Source organism: Mesocricetus auratus, unplaced genomic scaffold (genome assembly GCF_017639785.1).
Source record: "Mesocricetus auratus isolate SY011 unplaced genomic scaffold, BCM_Maur_2.0 Super-Scaffold_100019, whole genome shotgun sequence".
Taxonomy (NCBI): domain Eukaryota; kingdom Metazoa; phylum Chordata; class Mammalia; order Rodentia; family Cricetidae; genus Mesocricetus; species Mesocricetus auratus.
This window is the reverse complement of record NW_024429200.1, coordinates 11631537-11645949: the sequence shown is the minus strand read 5'-3', so window position 1 is coordinate 11645949 and position 14413 is coordinate 11631537. Positions and strand designations below refer to the sequence as shown.

General features: G+C 45.2%; 2 protein-coding genes across 2 annotated transcripts in view; both read left to right on the top strand.

The window, feature by feature from the left end:
• The window catches only part of Ahcyl2 (adenosylhomocysteinase like 2), a 154543-nt gene extending 149325 nt beyond the window's left edge, over positions 1-5218 (top strand). The window contains 2 exon segments of the mRNA XM_040728740.1: positions 1325-1445; positions 1976-5218. Coding sequence (XP_040584674.1) covers positions 1325-1445; positions 1976-1982 — 128 coding nt within the window. The 3' untranslated portion in view covers positions 1983-5218.
• A 4832-nt stretch (positions 5219-10050) lies between these two features.
• The window catches only part of Strip2 (striatin interacting protein 2), a 43928-nt gene continuing 39565 nt past the window's right edge, over positions 10051-14413 (top strand). The window contains exon 1 of the mRNA XM_040728583.1: positions 10051-10250. Coding sequence (XP_040584517.1) covers positions 10119-10250 — 132 coding nt within the window. The 5' untranslated portion in view covers positions 10051-10118. The remainder of the gene's footprint in view (positions 10251-14413) is intronic.

The window sequence follows — 14413 nt, the reverse complement described above, 5'->3', positions numbered from 1 at the left end:
GCCCCTTCTTTTAAGGGATGCATGTTCCTGTTAAGAGTTAATTATAAAGCTGGGTATTGGTGGAGCATGCCTTTAATCCCAGCACTTAGGAAGGTGATTCTCTGTGAGCTCGAGAGTCCAGGACAGCCTCCAAATCGATGCAGAGAAACCCTGTCTCGAAAAACCGGGGAAAAAAAGAAAAAGAGTTAATTATAGCCAGGGGGTGGTGGCACACACCTTTAATCCCAGCACTCCAGAAGCAAGGGCAAGCAGATTTCTGTGAGCTCGAGGCTAGCCTGGTCCACAGAGTCCCAGAACAGCTAAAGATGTTACATAAAGAAACCCTGTCTCAAAAAAAGAGAGAGTTAATTATGTGGGGGATTGGTATAATAGAAACATTAAACTGTCTTAAATTTTTAAAAAGCCTGTCCCAAGCTCTCAGGGAATAAGTCAGCTTCTGGCTTTGTTCCATCTACTGTTACAATTTGCTGTATTTCCCTTTAGTACAGTTTGGATGGGTCTGAGGTGGTGGTACAGGTCTTTAATCCCAGCACTAGAAAGGCAGAGGCAAACTGTCTGTGAGTTTGAGACCAGCCTGATCTACAGAACAAGTTCCAGGGTAGCCAGGACTTCACAGATAGAAACACTGTCTCAAACAAAACAAAACAAAGCTACCATGGTTTGGAAAGGTATGAAATGAATAGAGCAGTTTATATTCTTTGGATATATAATGAAGCTAGTAATACAGTGATTCAAAGGATATAAAATTACTAAGGCACAGTACACAGTTCTAGGTTTTTTTGGTTTTTGGTTTTTTTCTTTTAATTTAAATTAGAAACAAGCTTGCTTCACATGTCAATCCCAGCTCCCTCTCCGTCCCCTCCTCCACTCCCCAAGAAGGGTGAGGCCCTCCATGGGGAATCTCCAAAGTCTGTCTAGGCCCTCCCCCACAGTTCTGGGGGTTTTTCCCCCAGTTCACATGGATGTTAATATTTCTAGAATGTATAATATAGTATTTCTAGTATTTTCATAGTACATTGTAGACATCAAGGTAAAACTTCCCATTTTTAAGGCCTATTCTATTCCCATTATTTCTCTCTTTTCTGAGGGAAAAGCTTCAGGGCAGAAAGAGTTACTGGAAGAAATATTTGGCTTTTAAAGTCACTGGACTGGAAGCTGAAGGCAGTCACTCCTTAGATTTGAGGACCTATAAGCAAAAGTCAAGCATTTCCCAATCATCTCCAGGAACTCCAACCTGTCTTCCAACTTCTTAAGGCCTAGCTTGAGGAGAATAGCCAGATAGGAGACATGAATGCCTATCCCATGACTTCTGTGGTCTTTGCAGATGAGTATGTGGCCAGCCTACACCTGCCCACCTTTGATGCCCACCTGACAGAGCTGACAGACGAACAGGCCAAGTATCTGGGACTGAACAAGAACGGGCCCTTCAAGCCTAATTACTACAGGTGCCTTGGGCTCCCCAGAAACCAGAGAAGGCTGGGTAGTGAAGAGCTTCCCGCAGTGCCACTGACCCTTGCATCTCCTACCACATACCTTTATACAAACTCAGGAAAATAGCACATTTCCTCCAGGTCTCCTGCCTCAAAGCACTCTAAGGTCTTCTTTAAACATTGCCATTGTCTGCCCCCACACACGTACTAGTCTTTTAAAATCACATTTTTCTTATTTATGCTGTGAGTGTGTATTTATGTATGCGTAGAGGGGGTGCATGAGCTCATGTTGCATATATGGAGGTCAGAGGGTAACCTGTGGAAGTAAGTTCCCCTTCTACCTTGTGAGTCCTGAGGAGGCGGAGACTTGGTGGCAGGTGCTTCTGTCCGCTGAGCCTTCTTGACATGAACAAGAGCCACAGTTATCTATCCTCACCATATACACTAGGAAAGCCCTTGTCTCCCTGTTACACTTGTGGGCAGGCTGCTTATGTTCCAGCCCCACCAGCAGACAGCATCAGTTTCATCTTTCTTTTCCCCTTCAGGTATTAAGTTCCTGTAATGCAAGCCAGAAGACGTTTTAAAGAATAGAACCAAGCCTTTTCTCCACTACTATCCATGGAAGAACCCAGCAAGCTGCTTCTCCAATCAGAGCTGCCCGCCATGCTCATCCTATGTGTTAGGTTATTTATTTATTAAAATCTAGATTCCTGTGCCTGTAGCCTTGGCCCAGAGTGTGATTACTACTCCTGGGACCTTGAGAGCCGCAGAGGACAGGCTGAGGAAGAAAAGAAATGGGCAGTCATTCCTAGTGATCATTCGCATCATTGCCTATTGATGGAATCCTCAATGATGGCCATTTTTCTTTCCAGGCTCAGGAGTTAGTTCAGGGATGCCAGACTCCTTGTTACTTAGGGTTTTCTGGAATAAATTTTCAGCAGCTGCCTTTCTCAAAGCTTTGGTCCTTTCCCAGGTGAGGCCTTTTTGGAAGCCACTGACTTAACAGGGCCTGAATTCTCGGTCTTGATAGTTACTGTCACTGCCTTCTTCATAAAAAGGCTAGTGAGGTAGGAGTGTTAAGGTCTTGTAAGCTACAACAAGAACTCAGCTGTGCCTGTGTCTGTGCCTACTGGGATCTCTTCTTACCCAGGACTCCTTTCTGTTCCTTGAATATTATGTCCATTTTAATGCTTCCTGGTTCCAAGAGGGGTGTGCCTCCATGATCTTAATACCTCTGGTGTTGGCCAGGCATGTGTTTTGCTTTCTAACCCCACTAAACTCTGCTCAGGAAGTAGGGGGACCGTTTTCTAGGAAGCCCCTCTAGACTGGCACTGTCTCAGAAAAGGATAGCTTCATGTGGATAATGCTTCCTGAAATTTCTTCTGGAACTGAGTTGGCAAAGATGTTTGCTAGAGATTTGGAAGCTTGAGACTTCAGAGTGAGATCCTGCTTGACATCCTAAAGAAACAAGTCTGTTTGATTTCTAGGAAAGTCGTCATGGCCTGGCTGCAGAAGACAGATGACTCTGTCATCTGTACCCAGATGATGAAAACTAGTGTGAGGTCTGGGGTATAGCTCAGTGATAAAGAACTTGCCTGGCATGTATAAAGCCCTAGGCTGTCACTGGGTGCTAGGGAAGGAGGTGGGAACTAGTTTGAACCTCATCAGACATTCACCCCTTTGACTGTTGCCCTTGGTAAAAGTGAGATCTGCAATCTGATATCTCATCTTTCTTTGTTGCTGCTGTATCTTTATGATCTGGCCCCTTCTGTTAAGGATTCTGTTTCAGAGAGTTTCTTAAGTAACTCCAGCATTATGAAAGAGCTAGTAATGTAAACAGTGTGAAATTTCTCATTCCACCCAAGAGTTAGATTTCCTTTGGAGACGGCCTGACTGGTTTCAAGATTTCCATTGGAATCAATTGTTTTCAAAAATTAAAACCTGGAGTGACCCTAGGAATCTTGAGTTAAATGAGTTCCTCTCACGGCCCATCCTATTTAAAAGTCTCATGTTTGTTTCTCATGTATTTCTTACATTGTTCTGCTTCAAAGTCTCAAGACCAAGGTCATCCAAACAGAAGACACACCTTATCTAGATCCTCTCCCCTGCTCCCACCATCTCCTCTTGGTCTTTGTGTGTGCCCTGGAAGATAGGGAAACAGAACTGGGGTAGGTGGCTATTTGCCTTATTAGATGGTATGTCTCAGCCCAGAAAATGGATTCTTCACAAGGCATCATCTGTGGCTATATTCTCTTTTATAAGGAAGACTATAGAGGCTGAAGAGTCCACAAAGATATCCAGTTGTTTGCCTCGTTCTGGTTTGTGTATTAATAGCTTATTGTATCACCCTCCCACTACCACCTCTGTTTTGTTATTGTGGGGTTTGTTGTTGTTTTGGAATAGTCTCACTCTGTAACCCTCACTGGTGTCAAACTCATGGCAGTCCTCCTGCCGTGGCCTTCTGAGGCATATGCTACCGTGCCTGGCTGGCTCTTAATTGGATCTCTTTAGCAAAAGGTTCAGATATCTGTGCCTCGCCTTATGTCCAGAGCAGACTTCATTAGTCTTATGTCCAGGGCAGATTCCATTAGGCAGGTTCTGGACTCTAATTTTTTATATTCATGGGCCCCAAGTCATAACCTGCTGGTTTTAGGTTTTAAGTCTTACACAATTTCCGGGCTCTGCCACCCTAATAAACCCTTGTCTAGGGTAGATGTAGTAAGCAAAGCGTTGCTCTCTACAGAGCTTCCTATGCCTGGTCCTTACAGAGTATACTCTGTCAAACCATAGTGAAGAGACCCATTGCAAATAGGAAGGGAACCACGTAGGTTTCTAAGGTAGGTTGCACTGTGTCTGACCATGGTGAGGTATTTGACTATGAGTAGCAGATGGTGTCTATTCCCTTGTCTCTGGAGATTGCTGTGTCATCAACCATTAAGAAAACAACCAGAAGTAGAAATAGGGATGTAAGTCAGTGGCAGGACACTTGATTAGCTAGGGTGTACCCAGCTCTGGGTCAAATCCCCAGTACAGGGGCTTGTGGGGACTGTGGAAGAAAGAGAGAAGGAAACCCAGGACTCCTGTCTAGGATCTGTCCTGTTAGAACCAAACCATTGTTCCCTCTAACTTTGGAATCAGAGCAAATCTCTTATTCCAACACTTCCTCTTGGATGCATCCTAGCTACCAGGAGGCAAAAAGAATGCTGACTTCTCTAGGTGTGTGACCCTGGTCCATGGGGACACATACCACTCACTTATCCATAATGAAATGTGTGTTGCTTCACGTCTTCATCGTTTCCTTGTTCTTGTTAAACAAAATTCCTCTAGACTTCCTTCCTTCTGCCCTCCTCCCTCATGTTCCCCTCCCATGAGAGCACGGCTCCCATGGCCACACACTCCTGCAAAGCTTTTTTTGCTGCTTGGCTTTTCTCCGAACAGATCTGAAATTGCTGCTCCTGTGGTTTCCTCAGAATTAACTTTGTCATGGTTAAAAAAAAATCAGAATGCATTATTGCATTAAGCTTTTTTAATAAAGGAAAATTATGGAAAGAAAATAGGTAACACCAGCAAATTATATATTGACAAGTCTAAACTATATATATATACATAAATATACATATATATAAATAATCATCTACTTCTTCCTGTCATCTTACTGAAAGGAACAAGACCTCTAAGGACCACCAGTTCTGAGAAGCTCTTGGAAATTTTATGTCTAAGTGATTGTATTAGATCAGCAATAATGACTATGTAATCTCAAAAAATAAATAAAATATTCTTAAAACTGATCCGTGTCCTGAGAATACCACTTGCTTCTGTGAATTAGGAACTCAGAGATGAGAGGTATCTGGGCAGCAGGTGTTACCTGCCATAGGCCGAAGATGTGAACCGCTGATGCTGGTACCGGCAGGATGTTTGAGTGACCATTGCCCTGAGACTTGTTTTCCACTGAGACCCTGCTAACAAGTACCTTGTTCCTCCCCCACCACCCCACCTTGACACACACCTTCTCAGAACCACCTTGAGATGAGGACTGTGAGGGTAGTTACAACTTTAAAAAAGAAATAAATAAACCAAAGCATGGATCTAGGTCACCAATACCACTGTTGCTGCCCTTCTGCTGGAACCAAAAGATCTAACTGTATCCAGTCAAAGGGGGGTGGGGCGGGAATCAGGTAGAGGTTTATCTCTAAATTAACTAGAATAAGAACAGTTGCCTGTTCTTTCTCAATTATTAGTAGGCTAGCCATTGGGAGTAATTTTCTTGTAGTTTACTTGCTTGTAAACTGTGCAATGCTTCATGTTAAAGTTTGATTAGACAGATGTATTAAAAATGCTGCTTAAAGTAGGCCTAGAGAAATAACTTATGGTTAAGAGCACTGGCTGCTCTTTCAGAGGACTCAGGTCCAGTTCCCTCAAGCATCTATAACTCTGGTGATCCGACACCCTCTGCTGGCGCTGTGTGCGAGTGGTGCATAGACACTTGCAGGTAATCCTCGCTTAGGTGTGGGGAGGGGGAATACTGCGTAAAGATACTGGCACCCACTGGTTACTTCATAGCCTCCAGGTCTGGGTTGCAGACAGGGTCATAGCCTCTGTTGCATCATGTGCCACACATGCTCCTTATTATCCTGTCTGTCCAGTAGCCCCCAGAAACAAGGACTGAAGACCTCCTCATCTTATTTTTAAGCTGTCTTAGGGCCAAGTACTATCTATTTAATGAAGTATTTTGCTTTTGTGAATTAGAGTGCTTAAATGGAGAAAGGAGTTTGTTTTATCGCTATTATTCTTTGTACCATCAACCCTCTGTTAGAAACCTGAGTTTGGAAGTAAAGCTTTGGGACAAGAGAACTTCGTAGTATTGTGTGTGTGTGTGTGTGTGTGTGTGTGTGTGTGTGTGTGTGTGTGTGTCGGGAGTGTTGTTTTGTTTTAGGATTTTCTTTTTAATTTCGTATCTGTGTGGGTATGTGAGTGGGAGAGCTGGTGTCCGTGGCAGCCAGTTACATACAGGTGGTTGTCAGCCACCTGGTGTGGGTGCTGGACACAAATGAACTCAGCTCCTCTGGAAGAGCAGTGACTGAGTGCTCTTAACCACTGAGCCATCTCTAGCCCCCCCGGAGTATAGATTTTAAAAGACTGGCAACATCTCAGAGAATGGAAAGAGACACAGACCAGCCTGACAAATTGTCTCCCAGGTACACTTCTGGGTGCTTCTGTGCCCATTGGTATTTGTGATTGTCACTCATTTGTGAACAGATGAGCTGAATGGCCTACAGTTTCAAAGTTTTCAATTGATTGAAGTTTCTTGTGGCTTCATCCAGTTTTTCTCTGGACACTTCATGACAAGTTCTGAACACCTGCCTGGGCTTATACTGAGCAGATAGATGTGTGACCTTTGCTGTTTTCCAACCCACTAGTAGAAGATCACCTTCTGATTCTCTGCAATCTTCAAATTTGCAAATCCCATCTCTAAAAGCAAAGCCAGATGGAGGTCTAGGCTTGGCAGTGGCTTTAGATGAAGCCAGAGGAGACCTCCTCAGTCCCTCTCCCAATGGGTCAGTCTTTGCCTTGGGGAAAAGCAGAAAAAGGAAGAAAGCCTCAAAACTAGTGGCTGTGAGGATTTTACTGATTGACAGGGCTCATTTCTGGGACTGTCAGTCATAGAGCTCTGGCTGCTTAGGAGGAGAGGTAGATAATGAACTCTTTTTTAGTAAGAAACCCAATGGGCTGTGCCGTGGCAAGTCTGTCACACTAAAGCAGGGATAAACTAGGCGTGGGTTGTGAATCTTAATGTAGATTGTACATTTTTAAGAGTTTAACAAATTATGCCCTAAAAAATTCCAAAATCAAATACTTTGTGCCTTGAGCCAAAGATTTTCTTGGAAATTCACATGAGTTTGTATGCAAAGCCAAGGTATTGCAAAAGGAGATTTTGCTCCCCAGGGGACATATTGCAATGTTTAAAGACATTTTTGGTTGTCATAACTAACGGAAAAGTGCTACTGGCATATTTCGGGGGCAGCCAAAAGTTCTACTGAAAAGCTTAAAATGTATGTGACACTCACCCATGACAAATGTTTTTTCAGTACAAAATGTCAGTGGCACATAGATTGTAAACCCCTGTGGTAAACATACAGAAGTGTGGTATGCAAAAGCTAATGAAGAACCAGATGTGGTGCACATCTGTAATCCCAGCACTTTGAGGGCAGGAAGATCAGGAGTTCAAGGTCATGCTCAGTTAAACCATGTTTGAAGCCAGCCTGAGCTACATGAGACCTTAACTCAAACAAAACAAAGCAAACAAACCACAATGAGGCTGGCCCTCCAAAGGAGCTCCATCCACAGTGGAGTAGGCTTGGGGATAGAAGGCTGGTGGTGCCAGTGAAATGTTGGGCACCAGAAAAGGTATCCAGAAATTTCCAAGGAATGAAATCTCTATCAGTGCTCTCCCTCCCCCGACATCTTACCAACTAACAAAGGTAAGGGAGAAAGTGTTGAGAGCCTGGTAAGGAGGCTCACTGGTTTAAGAGCACAGGACCGGAGTTCAATTCCTAGGGTCAAGATGGCAGCTCCCAACTATTTGTTCTGTAGATCAGGCTGACCTCAAACTCATAGAGATCCACCTGCCTCTGCTCCCAACTATTTGTAACTCCAGTCCCAGGAGATCTAACTTCCTCCTCTGACCTCCATGGGCACCAGGAAAGCATGTAGTGCACAAATATACATACAGGAAAATGGAGTTAAGATATGAACGATGTCTCATGTCTGTAATCCCAATACTCAAGAGAACATAGCAAGAGGACCAAGAGTTAGAGGCCAGGCTAGACTACATAGTTTCATGCTAGCCTGGGCTACAATATGAGATCACGTCTAAAAAGAATAGAAGTGTCCCTAAGACAGGAAAGGAGGCATAATTGCATTGTCTGAGGAGAATAAAAATACCACAGTTTGGGATTCCAGCAAAGTTTGTTTGACAGCAACATGCCTGAATGAAGTAAGGAGGGTCAAAAATAAAAGTCTAGAGAAAAAAATGGTCATAAGTAGGATCTTAAACAGCAGTAGCTGTGCTGGCTAGTTTTATGTGAGTTTGACACAAGCTGCAGTCATTTTGGAAAACAGAACCTCAATTGAGAAAAAGCCCCCAGCAGACTGACCTGTGGGTAAGCTTCTGGGGCATATTCTTGATTGACGGTTGCTGTGGGAGGAGCTGATTCACTGACAGCGCTGAGCAAGTGGTCCTGAGTTGTATAAAAAAAGCAGGCTGAGTAAGCTGCGAGACACAAGACAGTAAGCAGCATTCCTCCATGGCGTCTCCTTCAGCTCCTGTTCTGGCTTCCCCGAGTAAAGGACTCTAAGCTGTCAGGTGGAATAAATCCTCTCCTACCCAAGATGCTTTTGGTCATGCATTTTACAGCAGCAATTGAAATGCAAAGACTGTAGTAAGCCAAGAAAACGGGTTTCTTCCATAGAACAACAGCATACTTACTACACTGAGTGAGACTAGAAGCAATATATACTACTTTGGGAATCCCATGGCATTCTCTGCGCTTACTAGTTTCCTCGTTAGTAAACACCGGATTTGTGTAAATAACCTGTCAGAAAGAGGTATGGTACTTGAAAAACACTAGTGCGGTGCTTAGCACAGCCCCCAACTCAATGATCCCCTCACCGCCCAAGTAGGTTAGGAGAGCGATTTGGTCCCTTCCCTCAGTCGTTGTCAAGCCAGATCAGTCTATTTCAGGAGAGGGCAGAACCCACAGCCTTCAACTGCCCGGTAACCTCGAGCTCTTAGTTGTTGTTGGTTTTGTTTTGTTTTTTCTTTCCTTCTTAATTTAAATATTTGTTGTTTGTATGCGTGGGATGGGGGAGGAAACGGCGGCGGAGTACTTGTGGAGGGAGTATTTGTGCAGTCCCTTTTCTCCTTCCACCATGTGGGGATCCGGGGATCGAACTCAAGACCTGAGACTTAGATTAGAAGCAAGTGCTGCACTGAGCATTCTCGCCCGCCCAGGGATTGCTTTAGAGAGGGGAAGGAAAGAGCAGCGGGTGAGGGTGGGGGCTTGCTATCTATTCGCACCACGAGAAAGGTGCCCACATAGTGGGGACAAATGACAGGGAGCAGTCCCTCAAGGGCGTCAGGGATTTCAGTGACATCCCTCCCTCCCCGCAACTCCCGTTCTCCCTGCCAGGAGTTCTCGGCGACGAAGCGGGATGTGAGAGGCGTGCAGCGGCTGGGATCGGGGGTCCGGGTCGGTGGTAACGCGGAAACGTAGACTGCGGTGGAAAAGGGGCGGAGACTACGGCTCGCGGGGAAAGGCCGCTACGTGGGACGGGACAGCCTGAAAGGAGCGGGCAACGCGGAGCTAAGCCTCCAGCCAGGGCTCAGGGAGCAGACGTCGAGAGGTGGAGCGACAAGCCAACCTGCAGGTCCCAGGCCGCCAGCCACGGTGCGGTCAAAAAGCCGGGGGTGTGAGGGGGACTATTCCTTGAAAGAGTCCCCACCTCTGCCTGGCTGATCGGCCAATCACAACACAGGGGCGGGCCCGCAGAGAGTAGCCACAGCCAATAGAGGAGGAGGGGGCGGGGCCTGGTTCCGGGCGCGCGCTGTGGCGGGGTCGCCCCGGGCAGAGATCGCCGAGCTGCCGTAGGGGACTGCAGAAGCGAGCAGCTGAAGGGAGCCAGCCCAGCATGGACGACCCCGCGGCGCCCGGGCCCGCCGGCTCGCCCGCTAATGACAACGGCAACGGCAACGGCGGTAAAGGGAAGCCGGGTGCGCCCAAGGGCCGGGAAGCATTCCGCGGCCAGCGGCGGGAGTCGGAGGTGAGGAACCCGGGGACGTCGGCCGGCGGCTGAGGTGTCGCGGCCCGCAGCCCTGTCCCTTCCCGCTGCGGGTCGCCGGCTTTCTAGCCCTGTTGCCTGCGGTTTCCCTAGCCCGAGCGTAGAGCGTAACAGATACTTTGCAGATACTTGATAGCCGTCGCCGGGTAAGCCGCAATTCGGACCCCGGTTTGCCGATGCTGGGACTGGCGGGAGGGGTGGGAGCCCCAGCTTGGCCGCGGAGGGTGGGCAGGCGAGCAGCACACAGGCTGCAGCAACTGGCTCTGGACTGGACCAGACCAGCCTGCAGCACCTGCTTTCCCTTGCTATCCCCTGCTCTCGGGTGATGGAGGTGGCTTAGGGAGAGCCTTCCAGAGAACACCTCGCCCCTGTCGGGGGGTGGGGATAAAAGAGACGTGATTCAAGCTGGGGTAGGACCAGAGAGGCATTTAGGTGCAGCTGCTCCAGGGGCAGCTAGGAGGGTTGACTATTTGGGTATCTTCCTCCTCTAAATTAAAATAAAAAATCTAACTAGGACATTGAAAGGATTGAATTATTATCACCACACACACACACACACACACACACACACACACACACACACACACACACACACACACACACACACACACACACACACACACACACACACACACACACACACACACACACACACACACATCCAGCCAGTTTCCATCTATTCGCTAGTTATTTGAGACAGCTCAGGGCAAAAGCCATTAACATCAGGGTTTCATTTGTCCCAGCTGGGCTTGAACTCACTGTGTTGCTGAGGAGAGCCTTGAACTCTTTTTCTGATTTCTGACGGTCCTGCTTCCATTTCCCAAGTGCTGGGATGACAGTGTGTACCACCAAAGTGAGCCTAACCCTTCCCTTTCATTTTACTACGCAAAGCACACGGGGCTGGAGGATGCGGCTCAGTGATGGTGTGCTTGCCTTGCGTGCTCTAAGTGCTAAATTTGATCCCCAGCACCCTAAAGACGGGGGGGGGGGGGACACATCTAGAGGGTAAAAGATAAAAACCAACCTTGAGATCAGACACGTGGCCAAGACCACCAAGTTCAGTGTCTGTCAGGCCAGTTTGTTTGTTTGTTTTTGTTTTTAATTTAAGCACTACCATTTATCATTTGTGTGACGTTGGGCAAATTACCTAACTTACCTGAGCTCCAGTTTCTTCTTCTGTAAAATGGGATTAACCCTATGAATAATTGAACTTAAAGTGTTTAGCACAGTTCATGTAATTAATTGGTCAGTACTTACAGCTCATCATTCTCATGTGGCGTGAGGGGTGGGGGGATGGATGGTGTCCTACAAATCAAGTCTGTGGTGGTTTGTTTGAATAATACTTCATAGTTTCCAAAATGATTTATTTGTCTATTTGGTTTTTTTTGTTGTACAGAGATGGAGCCCAAGGGCTCACAAAACTAAGCATGTTTTCACCCTCCCCAGCTCCTGTTTTATAAAAGGTAAAAATAGAGGGGGGAAATTGCCCCCAAAGTCACCACCTTGCACAGTCGAGGTTTCCTCACCAGGAGTTTCTTTAGGAATACCTTGCACCTCCTTCCCGAAGAGAGACTTCGTTTGTTTGTTTGCTTGCTTCAGAGGAAGAAAAGGTTTATTTTGGCTCATGGTTTCAGAGGTCTTCCACGGTGGGGAGGGCATGGTGGAGGAGAGCTGTTCACCCCTTGGCTGCACAAAGCAGGGAAAGTGAGGCATTGTTCTTGATCGAATATTTCCCCAGGGAAAACAATGAAGTTATTAGGTGCTGATGATATGTCAGTGAATACGGCTAAGCTAGCATTCCAGGAAGGGCAGGGAGGCAGACAATATGCAAACAAGTGGCTGCAGAGTGCTATGTTGGATCACCCTTCTGAAGTAAGTAATGGTCCTCACCCATCACAGCTTCCTTCAGGAAAAGGCTCTCATAGTACTTCACTTTTGCCAGCAAGTTCAACGTGGATATCCAGAGTTTTCCAGGCACTGCTGTTTACCTGCTGAATTTCTGCAGCTGCATTGCTCGTGCTTAGAAATGAACAGCTACAGTAATTGTCTCTGTCTGGGCTCGTTGCCTCCAAAAAGCCTTGCTGGGAAAATTAGCTCTCCCTCACCTTCCACTGCAAAGCACATGCTTGTCGGTATGTCCCCTAGCATCTTTGCAGTGAGTGCCCAGATCTGCTTTTCCTTCTCTCTTAGCTTTCCAGTAGAGGGCAGTCCTTAGAGAAGACAGTTTTCTAGGGCTTCTGAAAAAATTGCTGGAAGAGAATTACAGTTGGCACAAATCAAGAGGGCTATATGCTAAGTGCCTTTTTTATTAGTCCTTACAATAACCCTCTGAAGAAAATCTTATTATTGTCCTCATTTTATGGGTGAAAAAACTGAGCATTTTCCAACAATTTACTGATGCCAACTAAATGTTCCACATTCACATTCAATTCTGACACTAATTACCCAGGATTAGTGCATACACAATATTGCCCCCACTTCAGATGCCAGCCACAAGGGAGATTCCTAGATTGTATGCATTTCTTCTTGGCAAACTGAAAACTCAGATTGCCATTACTTACCCCTTTTAAGTTGGTCTGAATGACTGAACTAAAATGACTGAACTTGAATGACTGAACTTGGAAATATATACACTTAAGATTCTGATTTTTAAATAAAAGGTACAAATCAGAAACAACCAAACAGAAGATATTCATAAGACAAGATATGGGCTTGGCTTGGTACAGAGATTCTATACTCTCTCTAAGGGTCAACACCCTCTTAGAACAGCCATCTTTTTCATCAACACCAAACTACAAGCCATTTTTTCAGGGGTACTCTCACACACAGCCTCTCTTTCTTTCTCTGCAGTTGGATGTGTACATGTGTGTGAAGGCCAGGGGTTAATCTCAGGTGTCATTCCTGAACTATTCACCTTGGGTTTTGAGACAGTCTTTCACTGGTAAGGAACTAGCCAGGATGGCTGCCCCAGCATCCGGATAACAAACATGTACTCATGGGTTCTAAGGACTGTTGGCACCTCGTGCTTGAATAGCAAGTACTTTACTGACTGACCAAACTAGCTTCTTAGTCCCTGTTTAGGGTTTTCAAATGGACCATGATAGGGAGCAATTAAATGTAACTGAGCTCAATCTATGGTTCACATCCCTCCATAATAGGAGTAATGCTTATTAGCTTCAAAGCATGCTTAACTTTTCTAGTAGGGCCAGTCCTTGTGTAGAACTATGTAAGGGTCCACCATGAGTTATCAGTAACATTACTTCTGGAATAGTGAATGGGCTCCTGAGTAACATACAATACCATCAGGATGTTCTAAGGATTTTAGGAACATTGTGCTAGGAACCAAGGGCGAAGACCAAATATATACTTTATACTATACCAAGGCACAGAGAAGTAAACTTGACTATGATCACATATATGTGACAGAACCAAGACTCAAATTTTATTTCTTTTTACTTTGATGATTTTTTGAGACAGGATTTCACTATGTAGCTCTGAAAGACCTAGAATTCACTATGTAAACCAGCTGACCTCAAGCTCACTGAGATCCTTCTCCCTCTATATCCTGAGTACTGGAATTAAAGTCTTGTGCCAAATCCAAAATTTCAAAGATTCACATAGGGCTCATAACTGAAATACTACATTTGGAAGGCTGAGGCAGAAGGATGTCCTTTGAATTCAAAGCCAGTCTGGAGTACATAGTAAGTTCTGGGGCATCCTGTCCTATAGAATTAAACCCTGTCTAAACGAAACAAAAAATGAAAATATCTAGGGATGTAGCACATTTAATAAGGCACTTGCTTAGCACACAAAGCCCTGGGTTTAATTCTCAGCAACACACATGTCTGTAATTCCATCATTGTCTAAATAAATAGAGTTCATATAAAAGTATGCTAAAAAGAAATACTCATAAAAATCTTAAGAGGTTAGAGAGTGAGGGTATTAAAATATTTTAAAGTGGATTATATATATACAAGATGTAAGAAATTTATTATTTGATGCAACTCGAAATGTAAATGCTACCTTATTTACACTATACCTGGGTAATTAGTTGTTGGATGTCAGAACTCAAAAATCTTTTTTTTTTTTCTTTTGGTATATGAGAAACCTTTAGCATGAGACACATTTAGTGGGTTAATGACAGA